The sequence below is a fragment of the Bubalus kerabau genome, chromosome 6 (assembly GCF_029407905.1).
Source record: "Bubalus kerabau isolate K-KA32 ecotype Philippines breed swamp buffalo chromosome 6, PCC_UOA_SB_1v2, whole genome shotgun sequence".
NCBI classification, from domain to species: Eukaryota; Metazoa; Chordata; class Mammalia; order Artiodactyla; family Bovidae; genus Bubalus; species Bubalus kerabau.
This window is the reverse complement of record NC_073629.1, coordinates 55,332,433-55,359,307: the sequence shown is the minus strand read 5'-3', so window position 1 is coordinate 55,359,307 and position 26,875 is coordinate 55,332,433. Positions and strand designations below refer to the sequence as shown.

At 41.7% G+C, this 26,875-nt stretch overlaps 1 protein-coding gene and 1 long non-coding RNA gene across 2 annotated transcripts in view; one reads left to right on the top strand and one right to left on the bottom strand.

Moving 5' to 3' along the window:
* LOC129655169 (uncharacterized) overlaps positions 1 to 17,974 on the top strand; it is a 49,239-nt gene extending 31,265 nt beyond the window's left edge. Inside the window, exons 5-7 of the long non-coding RNA XR_008715794.1 lie at positions 13,166 to 13,314; positions 16,316 to 16,372; positions 17,681 to 17,974. This is a non-coding gene — a long non-coding RNA (uncharacterized LOC129655169). The remainder of the gene's footprint in view (positions 1 to 13,165; positions 13,315 to 16,315; positions 16,373 to 17,680) is intronic.
* Positions 273 to 25,704, bottom strand: LOC129655166 (guanylate-binding protein 4-like). The gene is made up of 12 exons (XM_055585249.1): positions 25,568 to 25,704; positions 24,815 to 24,912; positions 20,508 to 20,703; positions 16,215 to 16,342; positions 13,686 to 13,795; positions 13,287 to 13,483; positions 8,997 to 9,242; positions 7,807 to 8,087; positions 5,036 to 5,248; positions 3,726 to 3,828; positions 3,211 to 3,404; positions 273 to 2,358 (listed from the first exon to the last, which is right to left on the bottom strand). The coding sequence occupies exons 3-12, from the start codon at positions 20,695 to 20,697 to the stop codon at positions 2,125 to 2,127; spliced, it is 1,896 nt and encodes a 631-aa protein (XP_055441224.1). The 5' UTR covers positions 20,698 to 20,703; positions 24,815 to 24,912; positions 25,568 to 25,704; the 3' UTR covers positions 273 to 2,124.
* Positions 25,705 to 26,875: the final 1,171 nt, after the last annotated feature.

Sequence of the window (26,875 nt, the reverse complement as noted above, 5' to 3'; positions counted from 1 at the left end):
TAACTGGAGGCTAATTACTTTACAATATTGTATTGGTTTTGCCATACATCAACATGAATCCACCATGGGTATACACATGTTCCCCATCCTGAACCCCCCTCCCTGCTCCCTCTCCATACCATCCCTCTGGGTCATCCCAGTGCACCAGCCCCAAGTGCCCTGTATCATGCATCGAACCTGGACTGGCAATTCGTTTCATATATGATATTATACATGTTTAAATGCCATTCTCCCAAATCATCCCACCCTCTCCCTCTCCCACAGAGTTCAAAGTACTGTCTATACATCTGTGTCTGTTTTGCTGTCTCGTATACAGGGCTATCATTACCATCTTTCTAAATTCCATACATATGCATTAGTATACTGTATTGGTGTTTTTCTTTCTGGCTTACTTCACTCTGTATAATAGGCTCCAGTTTCATCCACCACATTAGAACTGATTCAAATGTATTCTTTTTAATGGCTGAGTAATACTCCATTGTGTATATGTATCACAGCTTTCTAATCCATTCATCTACTGATGGACATCTAGGTTGCTTCCATGGCCTGGCTATTATAAACAGTGCTGCGATGAACATTGGGGTACATGTGTCTCTTTCAATTCTGGTTTCTTTGGTGTGTATGCCCAGTAGTGGGATTGGTGGGTCATAAGGCAGTTCTATTTCCAGTTTTTTAAGGAATCTGCACACTGTTCTCCATAGTGGCTGTACTAGTTTGCATTCCCACCAACAGTGTAAGAGGGTTCCCTTTTCTCCACACCCTGTCCAGCATTTACTGCTTGTAGACTTTTGGACAGCAGCCATTCTGACTGGCGTGAACTGGCACCTTACTGTTGTTTTGATTTGCATTTCTCTGATAATGAGTGATGTTGAGCATCTTTTCATGTGTTTGTTAGCCATCTGTATGTCTTCTTTGGAGAAATGTCTGTTTAGTTCTTTGGCCCATTTTTTGATTGGGTCGTTTATTTTTCTGGAATTGAGCTGCAGGAGTTGCTTGTATATTTTTGAGATTAATTCTTTGTCAGTTGCTTCATTTGCTATTATTTTCTCCCATTCTGAAGGCTGTCTTTTCACCTTGCTTATAGTTTTCTTTGTTGTGCAGAAGCTTTAAACTTTAATTAGGTCCCATTTGTTTATTTTTGCTTTTATTTCCAATATTCTGGGAGGTGGGTCATAGAGGATCCTGCTGTGATGTATGTCGGAGAGTGTTTTGACTATGTTCTCCTCTAGGAGTTTTATAGTTTCTGGTCTTACGTTTAGATCTTTAATCCATTTTGAGTTTATTTTTGTGTATGGTGTTAGAAAGTGTTCTAGTTTCATTCTTTTACAAGTGGTTGACCAGTTTTCCCAGCACCACTTGTTAAAGAGATTGTCTTTTCTCCATTGTATATTCTTACCTCCTTTGTCAAAGATAAGGTGTCCATAGGTATGTGGATTTATCTCTGGGCTTTCTATTTTGTTCCATTGATCTATATTTCTGTCTTTGTGCCAGTAGCATACTGTCTTGATGACTGTGGCTTTGTAGTAGAGCCTGAAGTCAGGCAGGTTGATTCCTCCAGTTCCATTCTTCTTTCTCAAGATTGCTTTGGCTATTAGAGGTTTTTTTGTATTTCCATAGAAATTGTGAAATTATTTGTTCTAGCTCTGTGAAAAATACCATTGGTAGCTTGATAGGGATTGCATTGAATCTATAGATTGCTTTGGGTAGTATACTCAGTTTCACTGTATTAATTCTTCCGATCCATGAACACGGTATATTTCTCCATCTATTAGTGTCCTCTTTGATTTATAAGGGCTCATTATAACTTGAAGAATTAATCTCCAATACTTTAGTATAGACTGCGAATGTTCTTCCTCTTCTCATTTGTTTCTTACTTTTCTTAACACTTATCTATAATTAGTCATTATCTTCCAACTTGTTTCCATTTTTTAAAATTAACTAATTCATTGAAAGTTGTGTGGAGTTTTTTTGCATATCAAGCACTGGTAATCACTTTTGTAATAACTTTAGTAATTTTTGGTAATCAGTTTTTAAGCTCCTCTTGAACAAAACTATCATGAGATACATATTTTAAAAATGAACTATAGTGTTACACTACTAAAACATAAGCCTTTCAAAATATACTTAGTGGGGTTTCTCAGCCAGTTTCTTATGATCAGTGAAAAATTTCAATCCCATACCAAGTACTTTATAAGATCCAGGGAGTACTGCAATTAATATCATGCTCGCCATATCAAGGACATCTGAAATATTGAAGGACTTTTCAGTTGTTTGAATATCTTCTTTTAGTTGATCTATCTCTTTATTTAACACCTCAGCTTCCTTTTTGAATCCTTCTGTGAGTAATTCTTTTTGCATCTGTAAAAAGGAGAGTCCCTTTTTGAAAATACCCCAAATCAGCATTTTGTGTCAAACTACTACAGTTGATATGCATGTTTGTCTACTTCTCTAACACTTTAGATGTTTTTTTTAATTTATTCTAATATTTGCAAACATTTGCAACACGGAAGGGAGAGCATCCAGGGTTTAGAGTTTCCCATGTTCCTTCAACACGATCTTCTTGGGTACAGAGAAGTTGGGTATAGGTCAGGTCTGAAAACTACCCCAGGGAGAGGTTCCAGCCTCATAAATACACTTCGGGAGAACATATAGGTGAGTTCTAAATATTTGTCAGTTTCACTGAGGTAGAATGACCACACACATGTCACCAAGATGGCACTGCTGACTCACTCAGAACTCTAGCTATCAAACTCCAGGCTGGGACAAAGAATGCGTTTAGTTTAGGTGTATAAAATGGATCAGGAGACATGGAAACAAATGTAGCAAATTTTACAGCTTTCAGCATCCAGTATTTCATACCGGCACAACCTGATATTTTCAGGAGCAGATGGAACTATTCCAGGTCTCTGACGGTTGTATCCCAAATTCTAAGGACTCTAAGACTGAGGTCCTATTCACTTGGGAACAAATGTGATGCTATAATCACCGTGAACAGCAGTCCAGGAGCCTGGTTGGTCCCATTCAAACCCTAACACTACAGAAGGTGCCGAGTCTTACAGACATAAACCGATTCACATCTCTTTGATGTTAGAGTGAATCCTATGTTTTTGTATTTCCTTCCGGGAGCTGACTTAAGGTCAAATTCCTGTCCCTTTATTCCTGAGGAGTTAGGATTTCCCCAACGTGCCGCCCAGGCCCATCTAGACTTACCTTCAGCTTGTGCTCCAGCATCGTTTGCTGCTCTCTCAGAAGGTTTTCTCTTTCCCCATCCATCTTCTCTTGCAGTTGGGCCAGGTTTTCTTTGAAGCTTCTCTCTTGTGCCTCCATTTTTTGTTCCTCTTCATTCTGTTTCTCTCTTAGCAGCTCCTGTTCCCTCTCAGCTGCATCCTTCTTGGCACACTCAGCTGTTTCACAAGAATTTTAAAGAGGGGAGAACATGACTTATGCTGAGCTGTCACCTCCTTGCTCAGAGATAAGGTGCCTTTAATATTGTGGGAGGGAGTCTGACTGTTCCTACTACCACATCAGACAACATGCTTTAGCATATGATGTAGAAGCACTGATTGGATGGACATATAACCCAAACTCCCCCGTTTACTTCCACATGTAGCAGAGAGGTTCCATGGAAGAGGAAGCTCTGGTGTCAGGTAGTGTTTGTTCCCACACCTGCCAAACAGCAGCACAAGAGCCACCTTCCCCTCAGAGAGCTCAGTCCACCCCTGTACCTGCCATGGCTTTGTCTGCATTTGTGAGGGCCTGGTCTGCCTGCAGGATGGCTTCCTCTACTCCTGCCTGTGACTGCAGGAAGCTCTGGAGGACCTGGTTTGCCTGAGGAAACAACAAGGAGTGAAGACTTGTCAGGTAGAAGAGACATAGTGTCTTGCTGTGGAAATTATTGTTCAGTAAAGTATAGACTGTATCCTGTAAATTCTCCATCCTTTGTAGGCTCCCCAAATGGTTACAGACCTGAGAATTATGTGAATGTCTACAAACACCCATGAGCATTTGCTTGGAAGGCCAGCAGAGCTGATTTTCAGTCTCCGAGGGCCTAGGTAAAGAAGAGTCTAGCCCTTACACAGTGCACACTAAATCTCACATGTCCCAGGACCCAGAGAATAAACAGTAACTTGATAGGAGCCTGGGTCAGACCTACCTGCTGACCCTGGAGAGTCTCCCAGATTGGCTGGAGGCAACTGGAGCTTCACTTGGGGACATAGACACTGGCAGAAGACATTCTGGGAAGCTCCTTCCACCACTTGGACACTGGTGCTGGCGAGCACCATTTTGGAATCTTTCCCCAATCTTATTAGCCCCAAGACCCAGCCCTGCCCTAATGCAATGGTCTGCAGACGCCAGTACTGGGAAGCCTCAGGCCAAGCAACGGACTAGACATGCATGCAGCCCCATCCACCAGTAGATCTCCTGAGCCCACAGCTTCCTCTGGACATGGCTGTGCCTATCAGAGGGCCAGGGACCCAGTCCCATTCACCAGGACACAAGCATGAGACCTGAAACCCCCAGCACCCTCCAGCCAGAGACCCTGGGACACATCAGGGAAAGATAACAGGTGCAAAAGACCTAAGTTTCTCAGTCTGCAGGGCCAGTCCACTCACTAGCAGGCCATGTCATTCCTGGGACCAGCTGGGTTCAAGACCACCTGGACCAATATCAGGCCAACAGAATCTTCAAAATCCCTCAGATCCAGGAGCCCAACAGCTCTACCATTGTCAACACATGCTCTGGAACTCCTGGACCCTGCACCCAGACACCGGGATGTGGCTCTCTCCTCTAGTAGGGTGTTACTAGGCCTAGGACCTGGCTCACCCACCAGTGGGCAGCCAAGAGACCTGGGATCTCCTGGACTCTTACTCAACTCATCAGAAAAACAGCACTAGACTCAGAATCCTCCTGGGGTTCCAAGTCAGCCTCCTCATGACCATCTGCCTCTGTGCAAATCAGGATCTGGCAACCAAATGAACCAACAAAGACCCTTGACTCTAATCCGCTGCTCTTTCCCAATCCCATTACTCCTCACCTTAACTCCTTTCCTGGGAACCAGTTTATAGTCTTGTTCAAACTTGTTCTTTGCTTCTAAATAGAGACTGTGTCCTCCAGGGACAAAGAATGTGCCTCCTGAAATACTTTTCATCAAGGATTCTGAAAGCTGCTTAAGCTCAGCCTCATAATATTTGACAGAAGCCTCTTCATTCTGGATTATGAAACTGTCCTTCGTTTTCTCCATGATGTCCTGCCAAGGAAATAAGGGAAAATTCAATAGAAAGAAGTTGTTAGACAGGATGGTCCAGCTGTGCTCCCTTGGAAGAAGCAGTCTGACAGCATCAGGGCACATGAGACTCAGAATAATAGACATGGAGTCAGGCATCAGTTGTAGTCCCAGTTCTGACCAACTCTTTGTGTGACTTGTATGAAGTCCCCTAAATTCCCTGGGCTCAGTGTCAATGTCTGTGCAATGAACGGGTTGGCAAAAGCAAAGTACTACTGTAACAGCATTAGCATTAATAGTGATCTATCCATCACCAATGAACAATCAAAAGACAATTATGACTGAAAGTAGGGCTTCTTCTGCCAACTTGGGTAAGGATAAAACATACATACATAGGAAATCAAGTTCCTACTAATGAATTAACTATACACTTGAGCAGGGCCTCCCAGGTGACACAGTGGTAAAGAATCTGCATGCCAGTGCAGGACACGCAACAGATGCTGGTTCAATCCTTGGGTTGGGAAGATCTTCTGAAGTAAGAAATGGCAGCTCACTCCAGTATTCTTGCCTGGAAAATTCTGTGGACAAAGGAGCCTGGGGGGCTATAATCCATGGGATCTCAGAGTGAGACATGACTTACTGAAACAACACCACACCAATTAGAGTTTTCAACTTTTCTTATATTCTCATTTCATTGAGAATTTGAGTGTGTGCTGGAGAGGGTGTGGAGAAAAGGGAACCCTCTTACACTGTTGGTGGGAATGCAAACTAGTGGAGAACAGTGTGGAGATTCCTTAAAAAACTGGAAATAGAACTGCCTTATGATCCAGCAATCCCATTGCTGGGCATACACACTGAGGAAACCAGAAGGGAAAGAGACACGTGTACCCCAGTGTTCATCGCAGCACTGTTTATAATAGCCAGGACATGGAAGCAACCTAGATGTCCATCAGCAGATGAATGGATAAGAAAGCTATGGTACATATACACAATGGAGTATTACTCAGCCATTAAAAAGAATACATTTGAATCAGTTCTGATGAGGTGGATGAAACTGGAGCCTATTATACAGAGTGAAGTAAGCCAGAAAGAAAAACACCAACACAGTATACTAACGCATATATATGGAATTTAGAAAGATGGTAACAATAACCCTGTGTACGAGACAGCAAAAGAGACACTGATGTATAGAACAGTCTTATGGACTCTGTTGGAGAGGGAGAGGGTGGGAAGATTTGGGAGAATGGCATTGAAACATGTAAAATATCATGTATGAAATGAGTTGCCAGTCCAGGTTCGATGCACGATACTGGATGCTTGGGGCTGGTGCACTGGGATGACCCAGAGGAATGGTATGGGGAGGGAGGAGGGAGGAGGGTTCAGGATGGGGAACACATGTATACCTGTGGCGGATTCATTTTGATATTTGGCAAAAACTAATACAATTATGTAAAGTTTAAAAATAAAATAAAATTTAAAAAAAATAAATAAAATAAAATTAAAAAAAAAAGAAAATATAGGAAAAGAAATTTTTTGCTTGTATTTATAAATTCCAATCAGGCTTGTTTTCTCAATACGAAGTAAGAGATTTTTGTAACTTATAATGGTCAAGCAAGACTGAAAGTCAGACTTTCAGTGAAGGTGCTAATGGTAAGCAGAATTGTGATCTCTAAGAATTCTCTTTCCCAGGGTCCACACTCTACCTAGTCCCTGGACTTGTGAATATGATGAACAATTATTCTGTGTACAGACTATATTGCATGGAACATGTTGACTTTACAAAATGGAGATTACTCAGGTGGACATTACCTGGTCACACTTGCACTTTACATGCTATTCTTCTCCAGTTGGTAGCAGAAGTGGTAGCCCGAGAGATTAGAAATAGAAGAGGAAAACAGTGCACCATTGCTGCGTTGAAGACGGAGGGGACTTCCCCAGAACGTCCATGTGGATACCAATAATTTGAACCTTGTTTTTAGCTATGGTACACCAAGCAGAATACCCACAGACCCTGAGTGGGATCTGACCTGAGGAATGATAAGCTAACCGATGTGTGTTGTTTCAAGCTGCTAAGAGCAGAGTAATTTGTTTCGCCAAAACAGAAAATGCTATGCTATGCTATGCTATGCTATGCTAAGTCACTTCAGTTGTGTCCGACTCTGTGCTATCCCATAGACAGCAGCCCACCAGGCTCCCCCATCCCTGGGATTCTCCAGGCAAGAACAGTGGAGTGGGTTGCCATTTCCTTCTGCAATGCATGAAAGTGAAAAGTGAAAGTGAAGTCACTCAGTCGTGCCCGACTTTCAGCGACCCCATGGACTGCAGCCTTCCAGGATCCCCTGTCCCTGGGATTTTCCAGGCAACAGTACTGGAGTGGGGTGCCATTTCCTTCTCCGACAACAGAAAATAAGAAGCCCAATTTTTAGAAAAGCGATGACCTGTAGCCTGTGAGCCCTATCACTCATTAGAATCTAAACTCCTTTTATGATAAGAAGCACAGGAGCCATTTTGTCAGAAAGGGGGAGTCTCAGTATCATTCCAGAAGAAAGGAATCAGGAAGCATATATTCTAGGACACATTACCACGAGCTTCTTCTGGAACATCCGCTTGTCATCCTTGAAGGAGCGCTCCATGAAGATGGCAATGGCTTCCTTCTCACAGGCTGAATGCACCTCCAGCAGCTCCTGAAGTGTGTCTGTGGGAAGGTTCAGTCGCTGGGTCATCTGCTCACTGTAGTGATCAGCTGCCTTCTGCACGGCTGCTGAGTTCTCACGCTCAGCCAGAGTTATTACTGCGTTCTCCAAACAGGGAACTCCTCCACTGTTGATGGCATCTACGTAGGCCTCCACCAGAGTCCCCAACCCTGAAAGATACATGATATTTATTAAATGGAGAGAGAATTCTTACCTGTTTTATAGGTTTAGAGATTAGCACCTTAAAAAAAATCACTACAATTTTATGGAAGTGGAAGTTTCCTTTTCCTCTATTTATTCTTCTCCTCATTCTATTTACTCATTTTTGTATCCCTCTCCTGTTTGACCTATGAATCTACTTGTTTATAGTAACATCACTATGTCTACTATTCACTCTATCTTTTATGGTTGTCAAATTCATCATATTACAATATTGAACAAATCATCTCAAACAATATAACCAAGATTCTCCTAGATCACTTTCCCCATTGTAATAAAATAAAAAGAACTTATTATAGATATAAGTACATTACATAGCTTGTGGGCATTATTTGTAAATTAAAATGTCTTGTTGAAATGTCATCAAGAATTTCAGGGCAGTTGAAACAAACATGAAACCAAGCAGGGCTCATCACAGCATGACTACCCAGGTGGCATGTCCGTGAAGCCAGCCCTGTACATAAGATTGTATTTACATTTGTTTCTCAGACTCTCAATGAACTTACACAGATTCATAACTACTATTTATGTCCTGATTCATGTAAATTCACAAAATATCTTGCCTATTCTCACTCGAAACACTTATCCCTTCAGACATCTCATCACCATGAAGATTTCCATCTTTAATTTATATCATTAATGTAATAGTTTCATGAGACTTGGTAGACTGCAACAAGCACTTATATATGCTTCTTTAAATGAATAAACATGCATTTTCATGAGTGGTGTGAACATCCATTTTCCAAGTCACATGGAGAAGAAAACACAACTACAGAGAAACCAAGAGAAATTCAGAGTGTAATCACAAGTTTACCACACACTGAAGCACAGAGAGACATGAGGTAGCGAAGGAGACTCACCTCCCCCGGTGACAGTGATTCCTTCTCTTAGGGTCTTGGGCTTTGCATGGATAAAGATATATGAGCAAAAATCTTTTGACTGCTTCTGGAAATTCACATCCAATTGGTTATCTGATAGTTCCTCAACACGGAGTAATAGCTTTCTGTCATTTGTAGGCCGGTCAAAGACAAAGCACTTTCTTTTTGGAAAAAATTTCCTGATACACTCTCTGGGCATGTTGGAATTTTGGACTTTGGGATCCTTGCCTGCAGAATTGGAAAAAGAGCAATCATGAAAGGAATAGAGGCCTGAGGACTTTCAGTTCCAAGGATCTTTGCATCACTATAACTCTTGTTATTCTCAAGAATAACAACAGACTGGTTCCAAATTGGGAAAGGAGTACGTCAAGGCTGTATTTTGTCACCCTGCTTATTTAATGTATATGCAGAGTACATCATGTGAAATGCTGGGCTGGATGAAGCACAAGCTGGAATCAAGATTGCCGGGAGAAATATCAATAACTTCAGATATGCAGATGACTCATATATTTCCTATTAGTGAATCATGCAAATCAATCTTACACTAATCTACCCAGGGGTGGAAAATCCCCTTGCCCCCTTTTTTTGTATATCTCTAAGAGCAAAGGAAGTACATCTCAGGAGGCAGGGGAGGAATCCATTCTTAGTGACAAACTTCTGATTCTTTTCCTTAACTTTCCATGCTGTGCAGTGGATCAACTACTTATTAGATGTTTCTTGAGTAATAGATTAATCCAAGAAATTGTCAGAAATATTTTTCTGATATTACAGTTCCCTTGTGAGAAATGACATATGGGCTCTATAGTAATGTGATGGTAGAAACAAAGATATTTAATATATTTATGGTACTGCTGGGAAAATAACCTGTGGAAGACAAATGATACTTAGGATGTGAAGAAATGCTTCATAAATCAGAGCAAAAAGGTACACACATTGTGGATATAATTGACAATTACTTTAGCATACACCATTTCATGTTCAGTTCAGTTCAGTTCAGTTCAGTCGCTCAGTCATGTCCAACTCTTTGCAACCCCATGAATCGTAGCACGCCAGGCCTCCCTGTCCATCACCAACTCCCAGAGTTCACTCAGACTCACGTCCATCAAGTCAGTGATGCCATCCAGCCATCTCATCCTCTGTCATCCCCTTCTCCTCCTGCCCCCAATCCCTCCCAGCATCAGAGTCTTTTCCAATGAGTCAACTCTTTGCATGAGGTGGCCAAACTACTGGAGTTTCAGCTTTAGCATCATTCCTTCCAAAGAAATCCCAGGGCTGGATCTCCTTCAGAATGGACTGGTTGGATCTCCTTGTAGTCCAAGGGACTCTCAAGAGTCTTCTCCAACACCACAGTTCAAAAGCATCAATTCTTCAGTGCTCAGCCTTCTTCACAGTCCAACTCTCACATCCATACATGACCACAGGAAAAACCATAGCCTTGACTAGACGGACCTTTGTTGGCAAAGTGATGTCTCTGCTTTTGAACATGCTATCTAGGTTGGTCATAGCTTTCCCTCCAAGGAGTAAGCGTCTTTTAATTTCGTGTCTGCAGTCACCATCTGCAGTGATTTTGGAGCCCAGAAAAATAAAGTCTGACACTGTTTCCACTGTTTCCCCATCTATTTCCCATGAAGTGATGGGACCGGATGCCATGATCTTTGTTTTCTGAATGTTGAGCTTTAAGCCAAGTTTTTCACTCTCCACTTTCACTTTCATCAAGAGGCTTTTAAGTTCCTGTTCACTTTCTGCCATTAGGGTGGTGTCATCTGCATATCTGAAGTTATAGATATTTCTCCCAGCAATCTTGATTCCAGCTTGTGCTTCTTCCAGCCCATTGTTTCTCATGATGTACTCTGCATAGAAGTTAACTAAGCAGGGTGACAATATACAGCCTTGACTCACTCCTTTTCCTATTTGGAACCATTTCATGTTAGTGTAGCCTAAATTAAACCAATCCCAAAAAAAGGCAATGCCAAAGAATGTCAAACTACCACACAATTGCACCCATTTCACATGCTACCAAAGTAATGCTCAAAATTCTCCAACCCAGGCTTCAACAGTACGTGAACCATGAACTTCCATATGTTCAAGCTGGATTTAGAAAAGGCAGAGGAACAAGAGCTCAAATTGCCAATATTCATTGGATCATCAAAAAAGCAACAGAGTTATGGAAAAACATCTACTTCTGCTTTATTGACTATGCTAAAGCCTTTGACTGTATGGATCACCACAAACTGTGAAAAATTCTTCAAGAGATGGGAATACCAGGCCACCTTACCTGCCTTCTGAGAAATCTGTATGCAGGTTACGAAGCAACATTTAGAACTGGACATGGAACAACAGACTGGTTCCAAATTGGGAAAGGAGTACGTCAAAGCTGTATATTGTCACCCTGCTTATTTAACTTATATGCAGAGTACATCATGTGAAAAGTTGGGCTGGATAAAGCACAAGCTGGAATCAAGATTGCCGGGAGAAATATCAATAACCTCAGATACACAGATGACACCACCCTTATAGCAAAAAGTGAAGAAGAACTAAAGAGTCTCTTGATGAAAGTGAAAGAGGAGAGTGGAAAAAGTTGGCTTAAAACTCAACATTCAAAAAACGAAGATCATGGCATCTGGTCCCATTACTTCATGCAAATAGATGGGAAAACAATGGAAACAGTGACAGACTTTATTTTGGGGGGCTCTGAAGTCACTGCAGATGGTGACTGAAGCCATGAAATTAAAAGACACTTGCCAACTGGAAGAAAAGTTATGACCAATCTAGACAGCATATTAAAAAGCAGAGACATTACTTTGCCAACAAAGGTCCATCTAAGCTATGGTTTTTCCAGTAGTCGTGGATGAATGTAAGAGTTGGACTATAAAAAGAGCTGAGCACCAAAGAATTGATGCCTTTGAACTGTGGTTTTGGAGAAGACACTTGAGAATTCTTTGGACTGCAAGGAGATCCAACCTGTCCATCCTAAAGGAAATCAATCCTGAATATTCATTGGAATGACTGATGCTGAAACTGAAACTCCAATACTTTGGCCACCTGATGCAAAGAATGGACTCATTTGAAAAGTCTCTGATGCTGGGAAAGATCAAAGGCAGGAGGAGAAGGGGATGACAGAGAATGAAATGGTTGGATGGCATCACCAACTCGATGGACATTAGTTTGAGCAAGCTCTGGGAGTTGGTAATGGACAGGGAAGCCTGACGTGCTGCAGTCCATGGGGTCACAAAGAGTTGGACATGATTGAGCGACTGAAATGAACTGACGTGAACTGAACTGAAACCAGGAGACCTCATCTCTTCTTTGCATAATTTTACACTGGATGTGGTTATTATATAGAAGGATTCTGGGCATCTACCAGTAGTTCAACAAATACTTATTTATTGAAAGAATGAACAAATTATTGAAAGTGAAACTTAGTCACTTAGTTATGTCCAACTCTTTGCAACCTCATGGACTGTAGATTCCCAGGCTCCTCTGTCCATGGAATTCTCCGGGCAAGAATACTGGAGTGGGTAGCCATTTTCTTCTCTGGGAGATCTTTCCAACCCAGGGATTGAACACAGGTCTCCTGCATTGCAGGCAGGTTCTTTACCAGTTGAGCCACCAGGGAAGTAAATGAGTAAGTGAACAAAAATGAATATTGCTTCCAGGTACCACTCTGCTAAAATAATCTGAATAACTAACTTATTATATTAGCTGACATATACTATGTCAGGTTCTAGGATGAAGAGTGTGATATTATGAGGAAGAGCATATAAAGGATCTGACAGTCTTACTGGAAGGACATGACAATGCTTTTTTCCTGAACTCTGTAGTGTATAAATAGCCTATCTATCAATATGAAGAATGTAGCTACCTATGCTGGTAAGATGCACTGTGTTAAAGGTACTTTGAAAATTTGTCCTTTTGTTTACCTTTTGATTCTGGTTCGATGGATTATCTTTCTCAAATAGAAAAGGAGAAGCACTTAGATTTACTATGTAATATACGTTTATGTGAGCCTTTTTTTTTTTTCATGGTATTTATTTCTCTAAAATCATTTGGTCTAATATTGGATTCCACATTTCCTCTGTGAGCTTAAGCTCTGGTCACCAGAGTTTTTCCAGTAACAATAATGACTGAAGCCACCATCTGTCATTCACCAGGCACCATTAGCATGGCCTCAGCTCAACCTCAAATCAAGACTGACATCAAGTGCTGAATGTCAGAGCTCTGTTGACCCGACCTCCTACTGAGCCATCCAACACTCCAGCCCTGCTCTGATACCTGGAATCAACTTCAAGGCATTCTCCAGGTACTCATCTTCAGTGATGGGGTATCCATCTAACTCCAGTTCCAATGTGAAATCCCGCACAGTCCAGATGAAGTCTGGAAAGAAACTCACAAACTCGGCTGAGCCCTCTTCTTTATTGGAGCTGGGAGATGATTTGGTTCTGATTAACTCTGTTAGTTCAGTCACATAGCTGTGATTAGCTAAGGAATAAGAAGCGCCCTCCAACACAATTTCCAGATTTGGCCCCAAAACACGTTATATCAACCTTCTATTTTGCCCCATTTTCCCTCTATATCAGACATGAAAATGGAATCATGGGAAAGAAAAAACAGTATCAGTCGCTAGTCCCAGAAACTCAATAAAATGTGCTGGTTCATTTCCTGGAAGGATACTGCAGCTGCTCCAGGGCCTGGTGGTTGATGGTGCTCATGCTGTTGTAGACAAAGGTGCTGCTCAGGAGCACGGCCAGGGTAAAGATCCACGAATCATTCTTGGAATCCCCCTAAAATGTACATTACAGCGTGAGGATTCTACTCCTCATTCTCCCATACGGTTGTTCACTTACTATAACAGTTGTATTGTAACTAAATAGTAAGACAAGTAACATAAATTTTCAAGACAATGCTAAATGCAAACCTTTTTGGTGTTGACACTGATCCCGCTAAGCACTTAGTGTGGTTAGCTATTAACAGAAGTGAATGACATCATAAATGTGCATCAGGCTTGTCTCGTGGCTCAGTGGTAAAGAACCCACCTGCCAATGCAGGAGACGTGGGTTAGATCCCTAAACTGGGAAGATCCCACATGCTGTGGAGGAATAGCCCGTGCACCACAACTATTGAGCCTGTGCTCTAGTGCCTGAGAGCTGCAACTACTGAGCCCATGCACTGGAACTACTGAAGCCCACGCACCCTAGAGCCTGTGCTCTGCAACAAGAGAAGACCCAGGAGTGAGAAGCCTAAGCACTGCAGCTAGAGAGTGGCCCCCACTGTCTGCAGCTAAAGAAAAGCCCGCACAACAACAAAGACCTAGTGAAGTCAAAAATGAAATAAATAAATAAACAGAATTATTTTTTTTAATGTCAAATGTTTAATACAGTGCCTGGAACACATAAGTTATGCAATAATAAATGGGCCATGATTCCTTTGCACTTCTTTTCTTGATCATAGGCTATGTTAGGAACTGCTATGTCACTTCAGTTGTGTCCGACTCTGTGCGACCCCAGAGACAGCAGCCCACCAGGCTCCCCTGTCCCTGGGATTCTCCAGGCAAGAACACTGGAGTGGGTTGCCATTTCCTTCTCCAATGCTTCAAAGTGAAAAGTGAAAGCGAAGTTGCTCAGTCGTGTCCGACTCCTAGCAACCCCATGGACTGCAGCATACCAGGCTCCTCCGTCCATGGGATTTCCCAGGCAAGAGTACTGGAGTGGGGTGCCATTGCCTTCTCCGATGTTAGGAACTAGTGTTATTCAATTAAATTCATCAACTATTCATTGTGAATTTAGAAAACAGTGGATACAACATCTGCTTATATGGATTTAAAGTTTCCTTTGTCAGTCCCTCCTTAGAGAGATGGAGGGGCAGATTATCTGGCAACATGTAAATACATCCAAGATGCGAGCCATGAAACCTAATACTATACTGTAAAAGACAAAGGGATGATTTCAAATGAACCAGAAAATGTACTCTGTGCATTCAGAGCCAGATGTGATTGTGTCTGACAGCGATATGGCATTAGGTTAAAAAGAGCTGGGCTTTAAAGAAATGACAGAACACGGACTTGTGCAGTTACAGGGACCATGCACATGGAGGGCCCACAGAAACCAATCTCAGTTGTCAGAGAGCGTGATCAGAAAGCATATTACATGCTCATTTTATTTGACTCAAGTAGTGGTTACCCATGTGGTCATAGATGATGAGGCTGAAAATGAGATTCAGGAGAAGTCGAGTGACTTTGGAACAGAGTATATATTGCCGAGACACACTACAGGTAGGGAGGGCAGCAAGTTCTGCTGCTATCAGTGTGCAGTCTGGTGTGCTTTGGTTTCTTAACAAATACAATTAGACAAAAAGAAGAAGGTCATGCAAGCTAGAATCTAGCAGGAGTCAGTAGACCATCTTGGGTTGACACTGAGATGATTAGTGAATACTTTAAATCTGGATTTTTAAACTCAGAATTTCTGAATTCATGCCCTAAATCCTTTTCTGCAGTGATGAAAGTCAAAGATTCAATGCTACTATTTTTAATTTAGAAGCAGATTAATATAAATAAGGAGAAAAATTGATTGCAAGTAACACTGTGAAGACAAAATACCTAATATTATCCCATTTACATTCTCCTCATGAGTCTAGCTCAAGTTTTTATAGAATTTATTGAAGAATTCCTCTTCAGAGATCCAAAACATGGAATAAAATGCTCCTGGTATGTTGGAAGCTTTTCTGCAGATTTAAAAAATAGTTTATTTGCTGAATCTACTTTCATGATTCCTACTTCCAGCTTGATTAACTCTACACATCTGAACCTGTAGATCCAGTTGACTGCGTGAATTACAGCTTTCACTAAGATTTCTTCCCAAACCTAAAAAACTGGGGTAAGGCCTCACTCTTTTTTTAATGGGTCAAGACTGCTTATTTTTTATCTCCCCAACTTCACTCACAGTTGCTTAACACAGAGCCTTAGATTTGAACCCAATACATATTTGTTAACTTCCATCTTTCACCCCAGTGTTAAATATAAGGAGATGTGTCCCCAGTAACCAAAGTATTGATCTTATTAAAGAGAAAATTCAAGGAAAGAGAATTTAACCTCATTATTTATAACTGGATTTGCAGTGTATAGGAATATGTTGTAAAAGTTGAATTGAGGTGAGAAATTGAATTTGTAAGTGGAGTGTCAGGAGTAAAGAAGATTCCCTGCCTTACCTTCTCCACATCGCCCAGACCCTCAGTGTCCAGAAGGACCAGGGTGTGGTTCTCCTTGGAGGGGTGGGGCACACACCACATCCAGATGCCCTTGGTTTCAGACCTCACTGTGGAGCCCAGACGGAAACCTGCACAGAAAGAGGAGGAAGCAGTGCAAAGTAAGAGCAGATAGTCCAGGCCGCCCACAGGTTACTTTGGGTGAACTTGTGTGCATGTGAGTGCCTGCCTGTGGGGAGGATGCTTTCACTTCAACAAGTACAGAAGATCCAACCTCTACACATATTCAGAACCTTCTCAAGAAACACTTTGTGTCCCCTATTCATCTCTTACCATTAATAGCTCAAACTGTGTCACATTCTTAAATAATGTTAGCTCTATTAACCTCTCTACATTTGTCTGACACTGAAGAGCTCCCTTATCCTCCACTTTCTGATGGACTTTTACCAGTGAGAGGTAACAGTAGGAGATTAGAAGGCAGGCACCTGTTGCCCTGGCTTCCACCCTGATGAACCATGGTGTCCCGGTGCCTCTGTTCCCATATTTAGTCACATCTCCTTTTTGGTAAAGAATTGGTCTGCAATACAGGAGACCCTGTTTGATTCCTGGGTCAGGAAGATCCCCTGGCGAAGGGATAGGCTACCTACTCCAGAATGCTTGGGCTTCCCTGGTGGCTCAGATGGTAAAGAATCCACCCACAATGGGGAAGATCTGGGTTCAATTCCTGAGTTGGGAAGATCCCCTGGAGGAGGACATGGCAACCCACTCCAGTATTCTGGCCTGGAGAATCTGCACGGACAGAGGAGCCTGGTGGGTCATGGTCTGTGAGATCGCAAAGAGTCGGACACGACTAAGCAACTAAGTACAAGACCTTGATCTTTACCACATCTGGAATCCACTCACTGCTTGTCTCTTCATGCTGTAGGAGATATCAAAGCTACTTGACATTGTTCCTGCCACCCTCTGAGTGTTTCTGCATTACTTCATTGGTTCCCTTTGCTCAGCTCATGCCCTTGTAATCGTCCCTCCAATAAACATCTTCAGTTCCCCTCTAAGTGGATTCTCTGTGTCCTTTCACAACCTGCATTGATACATCAACTTTTGTTAGTTTTATTCCTCTTCTTCTTCCTCGTATTTTCCTAATTCCTCTTCTCCTCTTCAAAAATGATGAATTCTTTGTTTACTGACTCACATGGAGATATAACAGAAGGGAAAGAAAAACAGACCTGTAAGACTTGCTTGCCCTTCTTTCTCAAGGCTTAAGCCCAGAGATGGGAGAGGATGTGAGGTACATGCCTAAGAAGCTGCAGGTAAGATATCTCACCCAACAGTCCAAGATTTTGACCTTGGTCAGATGCCAATGCTCCCTTCAACTGAGAATAGAAATGGATATGATGCAATACCTAAGGGAGTATGGTTCAACATGGCTCAGGCCATTTAGTGCTGTATCTTGTGTGTTCTGCTCAAAGTGGGTATAGGACCTGAGACGATCTTCACTCTTCTACATCATGAGGGCATTTGACTGTGTGCTGAGTAATACAGAGAAATGTGAACTCTCAGTTCCTCCGGAGAGAAAAGACAAGCTGTAAGTGGAGGTCATCACAGTCAGTTATGAGATGTAAAGAACAGACAACGGTATTACCACAGGAGAGAAAATACTGACTTGCTTCTGCTAGTCAACCCTGACTGGGTGCTAATTTGTGCTTTCTTCTTCCTGTGATATGACTCATGTGGTAAGTCACAATTCAGATGTTTTAAAACATGACTGCTTAGTCGCTAAGTTGTGTCCGACTCTGTGGTCCCACAGGCAGTAGCCCGCCAGGCTTCTCTGTTCATGGGGATTGTCCAGGTAAGAATATTAGAGTGGGTTGCCATGCCCTCCTCCAATGGATCTTCCCAACCCAGGATCAAACCCAGGCTTCTCGCATTGCAGGTGGATTCTTTACCAACTGAGACACCAGGGAAGCCCTAAAACATGACTAGGTTAAAGGTTTCCTCAGTAGGAAAATCACATCTTTATTACCAGATGTTATCTCAAGTAGGAAAAGAAAGAATGTTCCTCAAACTCCTTGCATGTATCTTTTAGAGTTCTGAAATCTTAAATCTCTCAAAAAATGACCTGTTTATTAATTTACACTGGCAAGCAAAAGCATCCTCCCCTGATTGGTGATCAATTTCCTTTCAAAGAAAGACAAACTTAAAATGTCTTCTTTTAAGTCAGTAAGAGATTGCAAAGGAAAAATGAGAGTGGGAGAAAGGAAGAACAAAGAGAGATGGGTGAAAAGAGAAACAGACACAGAAACAGAGAATTTGAGTGAGACACTGAGATATTCCTAGGGACCCTTAGAGTTTAGTGAACTGAGGTTCTATTCCCTAATTGTGCTAAGCTGCTGGGCCACAGAGGAAGGCATTAGGAAAGAAATGGTGTGTCTTCTTAGAAATGCCCAACAGGACATGGGTGTATTATCCCCAAAATCAATTAGAAACAAGTCAGGCAACTTGGTAGAAAAAAACCCTCTTGAAATAGGAAAGGCAAAAGGCAAATATATGAAAAAGTACTCAAACCTATTAGTAGTGAGGCAAATAACAAGCCACCATACAGACACCAGGTCGACAAAAGTTTAAAAATGTTTTTAACCGAAATTTTGTGACAATGTGGAAAATTTAAATTGCTGCTAATAAGCACATAAACTGAACATAAAGCTAAAAAGGCTGTTTGATGTTATCCAGAAAGGCTGAAGACAAACACTTCTTGATTCAGCAATTCCACTTCTAGGTAAAACATAAGGAAGTTAGTATATACACATACCAGGATATAGATGAAAAATAATCATGAGAGCATCATTCATAAAAGATAAAAGTTGCAAAAATGCCAGTGTTCAGCAGCAACAAATGTATCAGTAAATTGTGATATCCTCTGTCAGTTTAAAAGTACAAAATAGTGAAAGTACTTACAGACACCCATGACAAACTAGATGAACCTCATAAACTTCTTTTTTTTTTTTCATAAACTTCTTATTGAGAATATGAATCAAGATCCCAATGAATACCAGAATGTACTTTCCTCTATAAAGTTTAAGCTATTTTTAAGAAATAGTTGCATAGATTGTAAAACAGTATTTAAATATAAGGAATGAAAGGAGGTACCATGAAAATCAAAACATCGGTGAGCTCCAGTGAGGGTGTAAGAGGGTGTGATTTGGGTTTTTGGGTGTTGGTGATGTTTTATTTCTTACTCTGGGCAGTAACTGAACAGTTGATCACTTCATACTTTTCAACTTTTTAATATGTATATATATATTTTCATGTATTCTTCCATAAGTGTTATTACATGTGTGTGCTCAGTCTTGACTGACTCTTTGTGACTCCATGGACTATAGTCCACCATGCTCCTCTGTCCATGGCATTTTCCAGGCAAGAATACTGGAGTGGCTTGCCATTTCCTTCTCCATGGAACCTTCCCCACCCAGAGATTAAACCTGAGTCTCCTGCATCTCCTGCGCTGGTAGGCAGATTCTTTACCACTGCACCACCTGGGAAACCTGAAAGTGTTGGTCGCTCAGTCGTGTCTGACTCTTTGCAACCCCAATGACAGTAGCCCATAGCTGCCAGGCTCCTCTCTCCATGGAATTCTCCAGGCAAGAATACGGGAGTGGGCTGCCATTCCCTTCTCCAGGGGATCTTCCTGACCCAGGGATTGCAACCAGGTCTCCTGCATTGCAGGCCGTCTTTACCATATGAGCCCCCAGGGAAGCCCCATCTATGTGCCTTAGAGTTCACATATTAGAAAAGACTAGTTAGAGAAAGAGAATATGTATAGTTATTAAAGTTTTACTGTGAAATTAAACCAAAAGGAATGCATGGTAGTCTCGTTGAGGTATAGGATATGGGGATTTTGCTGTTGGTGCTCCCTTCTATTTTCTAAAATAAGACATATTAAAAAATATTTCTGTGCTGCTTGGAATGACTCTGTGGTTTAGGGCAAACGTGGTGAAGGAGAAAGGAAGGCAGTAATTGTTAAAGATGAGCCCGAGAAGATGGCAGTGGATGGAATCAGGATGAACGAGGTAGATGTTCTGATGGGATTGGGAACTCTCCATCACTGGACAGAAGAGTGAACATTGTGGAGGGATAGGTTTGAAGTTATAAACTCGGTGGTGAGAATTAGAAGTTTTTTCAGCGACGCGGGTGGGGGAGTTAGGCTCTTCCTTAACATGACCCTAGAGGAGGAGGATCAGCAGGCTGTGTTACCATGCTTTCAAGCAAGTGTCCTAAACGACACTTAACAAAACTCACCGTGGTTCCGTCCTGCCAGGCGGTTCATCAGGTAGGATTTTCCGGTCCTATACAGCCCTGCGATGGCCACCACCACCACAGGCTGAGATATCTGCTCGAGAATCTTTATTGCTCTAGGATTGACTGTCAGCTGATTGTTCTGGTTTCTTACCAGACAGATGGGGTCCATTATGGTGGATCCAGATGCCATGGGAAGCTGCAACCCAGAGAAACAACTCAGTAGAACACAAGGTCCCCAGAGGGGTGGGATGGGGGGTAGGAGGGAGCCTTAAGAGGGAGAGGATATATTTATACATATAGCTCATTCATATTGTTGTACAGCAGAAACTAACACAACATTGTAAAGAAATTATATTTCAATTAAAAAATAATAAAATGTGAAAAAACCCCAAAAAACCCCTACAGGGTTCTGAGGTCATCCCTCATGGTTACCAAAGTCATATGCACATTAGTCTTCTGCTTGTGGAACTTAGATATCAATTCTCTTTGCTTTGTATATTTCAAAAAGGTAAGTATTTAGCTTAGTGTGCCAAGGCCTGTACAGGTACAGTATGTATATTATCTTACTGATCCTTAATGAACCCTAACGCAACCTTGCCCACATGAGGCATACAGTGAACAGACTGAGAACACAAAGCACTGATGATAGAGCTTTGAGAACACTAACATTTTAGGGGTAAGTAGAGACAGATGGGACATGAACGGGATGAGGAGGGACCAGAGATGATTTCTTGAGTTCCAGAATGATTTGATCACTCATTAATTGCACAAATATTTATTGAGAACCTTCCATGTGCTGGACACTGTTCTAGGAGCTTAGGATCAAACAGTGAACAAGACAGATACAAATTCTTGATTCATGGATCTCTATTCTAGTAAAGGAGACAAATAATATAGAAAGTGAAGAAATAAAATATCCACATATGTGGATATTAGAGGGTGGTAAATGCTCAGAAGGAAATGAGCAGGGAATGGGATTTGAATTTACATGGAGATTAATCAGGGAAAACCTTGCCAACAAAGGAAAAATGAATGTGACTGGTGACCAGATGAAGGAATCACTGGAGTAGGACAAGCTGGAGGAAGAGTGATTGTGAGAGATAGAAGTTGAGATAAAGATGCTGCTCTCTCTTAAAACAGCACAGATCTTTAAGGTACCTAGCCTGGTGGGCTGCAGTCCATGGGGTCGAGAAGAGTCGGACACGACTGAGCGACTTCACTTTCACTTTTCACTTTCATGCATTGCAGAAGGAAATGGCAACCCACTCCAGTGTTCTTGCCTGGAGAATCCCAGGGACGGGGGAGCCTGGTGGGCTGCCATCTATGGGGTCGCACAGAGTCGGACACGACTGAATCGACTTACCAGCACCAGCCAGTACCAACAAAGTTGCACGTGTAATAATTAATTTACTAACTAAAATTAAAGGGTACTTCTTATTATTTAAGCAGATAGAGAGAGATGCAAGCAACTTGGGTGTTATAAGGTCTGGCTAGATATGCCAGGGTCTCACATCTGGGCCAGGCTCTACTTTAAATGATTTCATCACCATGATTAGATGTTTCATGATCTTAGGAGACAGACAGAAGTCAGAAGGCTTTGACTGTTTCTTTATTTTCTCAAAAACAATACTAAGCAACATCCACATGTTTCCATATGTTACTGGCTGTGTGACGACGGAGAAGATTAATTTCTTTGTGCCTCAGTTTTTTCTTCTATACAATGGCAGCATTAGACATAAAAATCAATCTGTCATTAGGGTTATTTGGAGGATTAAATATCTCATGATGCTTACAATAGTCTTAAAATTATGCTGGTACTTATATAGTAAATTCTATATAAGTATTGCTTTACAACTGAATGTCTGAATACAGGGACAGTAATTACTGAATGAAAGTGGAGGATTGGCTCTGACACTTTCCTCCCTGGTTGCAAGCAAGTGGGAGGACACAGCCCAAGAGGAAGATGAGCAGGCTGGGGAGATCCAGTGGAAATAGCTGAGAGGGAATAGCAGTGATGTAGGAAGAGTCAGGCTGGAGGAGTTCAGAGCTGCCCTGGGATGTCCAAGTACAGGTTCTGGAGTCAGGCTGCCAGGGTTCAAACCTGAAGGTTCATAGCGCTTATTTTCTGTTGATGCCTTGAAAAAGGAACTTAACTCCAAAACCTTCTTTTTTCTTAGTGGTTTATATGTAAAGAAACAATTCTTGATTTATTACAATACAGCTGATAACAGGCTCTAAATTATGAAAAAAATTTTTTCTTGATTCATGTACTATTTTAATTAGACTGTGTTATAATGTGTCAGGGAGCTCTGTAAGCTGCAAATTGCCAAGAATTATAAGGTACCTAAAATCTTTTTATCAGAAAAAACATTTATTTATTTAACAGATTTCTTCGGAACGATTTCTTTTCTTTTTCTATAGTGGATTTGGAGCAGAAATGAGAGAATAAAACACGACCTTTTACTGCTGCGTTATGTCTAAATTAATAAAGGAAAACCTGGAGAATTCCCTGACAGTAGTTGGGACTCTGTGCTTTCACTGACAAGGGTGCTGGTTTCATCCCTGGTCTGGGAAGTAAGATCTCACTTGAAGGCCTGTGTCCCCTCCCCCATCATGTATGTGCTGTGTGCTCCAGGCAAGAATAGTGGAGCCTGTTGCCATTTTCTCTTCCAAGGGATCCTGACTCAGGGATCAAACCCATGTCTCTGGTGTCTCCTGCATATCCTGCACTCCAGGCGGATTCTGAGCCAACTGGGTTTCATGTGTCCCCAACCCCACCCCCCCACACCCAAAATGAACTTCACTCAAATGGAGTCAGCAAGCCAGAAGGGGGCTTGTTGCAGAACTACAGACTGGAGGTCAGTTACGGAAGAATTGTCAATTACAGACCCCAAGGGAAAAATTTTCAACAAGGAAAGAGTTACCAATGACAACCCTCAAGAGGAAAAGGTGTACACTGCATCTCCTACAAGACTTGACTACCCCAGCAACTCAGTCAATGAGAATTGGTCATCACTCTTGAACTCTGACTTTTTTTTCCAAACCAACCTTCCCAGCCCCTTACTTTTCTCTATAAAGTTCTTTTTCTTTGTTGGACTTCCTTATGGCTTTTTTTTTTTTTTTTTTCAATAGCTCGCTTGTCCCAAATTGCAAAAACTCTACTATTCCTGAATAAATTCACTTTGTCTTGTAAAATAACTTTTATTTTTAAGGTGAATAGCTGTAAGCAAAAGAAATTGCAGAGTTTATATCTTAGACCAAATATTGATAAAGCTTTGTGTAAGTCAATGAGTCTACAAAGGATTTTTGTATTTTAACTCAAAGTATACTGAGGGACCAAAACCAAGAAGCTTTTAACTTCAAAATTAAGCACTTGGAGGGACTTTCCCAGCAGTCCAGTGGTTAAGACTCCCTGTTCCCAATGCAAGAGACAGGGGCTCCCTGGTCCAGGAACTAAGATCTGCACGTGCTGCATGGCATGGCCTCATAAATAAATAAATATAACAAAAAGTCATAAAAAAGAAACTAAACAAATAGAAAAGAACAGTGCTAATAGAAGGCAGAAGATGACCAACAAGTTTCCAAAGGTGCCTGTTCAGAATTATCTGATAGTCAAGAATACCCCACACTGGAGATTTTCAGCAAGTACCAGAAGTTATTCTGAGGCTGTATGTGCCACTCATTAAAAACAATGCATGATCAACAAACATGATTAGATCTTACAGTTATTATTAATAGCTTTTTTTAGTAAGAGATTGAATTATTCCAAAGAAAACAGTTCTGTATGTATTCAGAGTATCAAATGTTAAGACAAAAATAATCCCGAGTCCCTCTTTTAGGATTTAAATTGGCTCTCTGTCTAGGACCATCTTTTTTGTTTGACCACTGCCCAGCGGGGTGCACTCAGGATGTGTCTGAGGAGGGCAAGAGGGGGCTAGGCGAAGAGACGGGAAATGAGAGCCCTCTGCGAAGGGCGGGCTGGGGAGTGAGGGTGAGTTTGCGTCTTCAATCTCAAAAATGACTTCAGCTTCCTTTCCTCAGAAGACGTACCTGCTCTCCTGCTTTTTGCTGCAGCCCTGCTTAGATGTTCCGGGAGCAGCGGCGCATCCGGGCGATAAGCTTGCAAGCAGCCTGAGATCGAAAATGAGACTCGGAGCTGCCCGAGCAACGCGCCCGGCCGGCCGCCACCCACCGGCCCCGGGCCTCCATCTGCTCCTCTCCTCCCCCAGTGTGGGGTCTGCTGGGGGATTAATTGTTGTTATTTAGCCGAAGTGTGCTTGGAAAGTCAAGTTTAGGAGCAGACTTACCTGGAGCTGCAGCCGGAGGTCAAGTCCGTTGCTCTGGCTCGCCCCTAGGGCTCTTCCTGCTTCTGGCTCCTCCAGAAACCGACTCTTGTGCTCAGAAGCTGATAAAAAAAAAAAGCTGAAAAGCCAGCTGGTTATTAAAAGTGGTGGGGGTTATGGGAAACGTAATCAAAACCGAAAGGGATAATTTTTTTTTTTTTCTTTAATGGAGGCAGGAATCTGAATGAATTCCAGGAAAGGCAGGGGGACAGGTGTTCCTCCAGGCCTGGCTGGGTCAGCACAACTTTGTCCCTCCTCCACAGTTGGTTTGAAGGAAGTACAAGTAATGGTAGGATGAGTTCAACAGTCTGTCTCTCAGGGGTGTTTTGTCAGAGATGGAGTTTATTAATGTTTCTTCACTTGAAAAATGTTTCATTTTTTTCCTTTCTCTTTCCTTTTTAAAAAATGTTTTAACTCGATCTTTTTTTTTATTAGCAAAATAAATATGTGTGTATAAAATGCTCAATTTTATAGCCCAGACATATTCACTATTTTTTTAATTGGAGAATAATTGCTTTACACTGTTGTGCTGGTTTCTGCCACACAATAACACAAATCAGCCATAATTATCTGTATTTCCCCTCCCTCTTGAGCTTCACTATTATTTTGTTAGAGTTTTCCCCTTTTCTTTTACTAGTGTGGATCCAGATTTGGAGGTTAGGGGTTGATTCAGATTCCTTCCATTCTTTTCTGTATCCTTTAAGGCGTTGTACTAACCTGTAAGTTAAAAGCTTGACTGCTGCTGTTAGGGAACCAGGTTCTTTTGCCCAAGGAGCTGCAAGCCAAAACACTGAGAGCAGGAGATTTGCAGCAGAGAGTTGATTTGTGAGGCAACCCAGCAAGGCTGCAGGGGCTGTGATGACACTAGGTCCCCTATGGGGCAGGCGGGTCTATTCTGACTCTGATCAGCTATATTGGTTTCACCTGGCCTCAGACAGTTTTGCTGTGTTACAAGAGGAAGGCGTTTTCAAACAAGCTCTTCCCTTATCTGCTCATTCTGTAAGATGAGCTCAAGAATTTCCCTTAGTCTGCAGTTTCTGTGTCAGGTTTTTACCCTATGAAGCAGGGTTTCGCTATCCCATTTGTATTTCAGATGGAAGTGAGGGAAAGGAAGGACAGGCAGAATATAATCTCAAAGTTCTACAGCCAAACCTCCTCAAGAGGAAGGGCTTTGGCACGTATTCCTATGCAGACTTCTTTAGCTGAAAAAGCAGCTAGAAAAGTAGAAAAATCCTCAGCCAGATTACCATATGCTTGTTTTGTAAAATAGAATGAGACCATATTTGGAGCTGCAAAGCATGTTAGATAACTCTAAAGGTGTATACTACAATATCAGGGTGAGATTTTTCTAGAATTCTGAGACTTCCCTTGGTATATTCAAGACTTGAACCCAAACTGGGAAAACTACCATGGCGCTACAATCCCTGAGCCACTGAGATGGATTTAGGCAGAGATTGAGCACATAACCTAAAGTCAAATAAAGTTAATCTTTTCTCAGTTACCTGGATCCCAGAAATTTCTCTCTTTTCTTCCCTCACTCTTGGTCTTGTTCTGGATCTCTTGATTTATTCTCTTCTGTTTTCATTAACTTTTTGTTTTTGTCAATGTGAGTATAAAGATATTTCAAAATGAAGACCGCAAGGCCACTGAGATATGTTTGGCTCTGAAACATAATATATATTACACGTATTATAAACATGATACATATTATTACTTACAAATATATTTGGAGTTTTATTTTCAGTTTCCATGGTTTGTCACTGCTTCAGGAAAAATCCTTTTAAAATTATATCCCATAGGTATAATTGACAAAAGTATACTATTTTGGAAAAGTAAGAATAATTACTTAAGTAAGTAAGAATGGCATCACCAACTCAATGGACATGAATTTGAGTGAACGTCAGTAGTTGGTGATGGACAGGGAGGGCTGGCGTGCCGCGATTCATGGGGTCACAAAGAGTCAGACACAGCTGAGCCACTGAATTGAAGAATGATTAAAATGTGTTCCTAAATGAAAGACTTTGG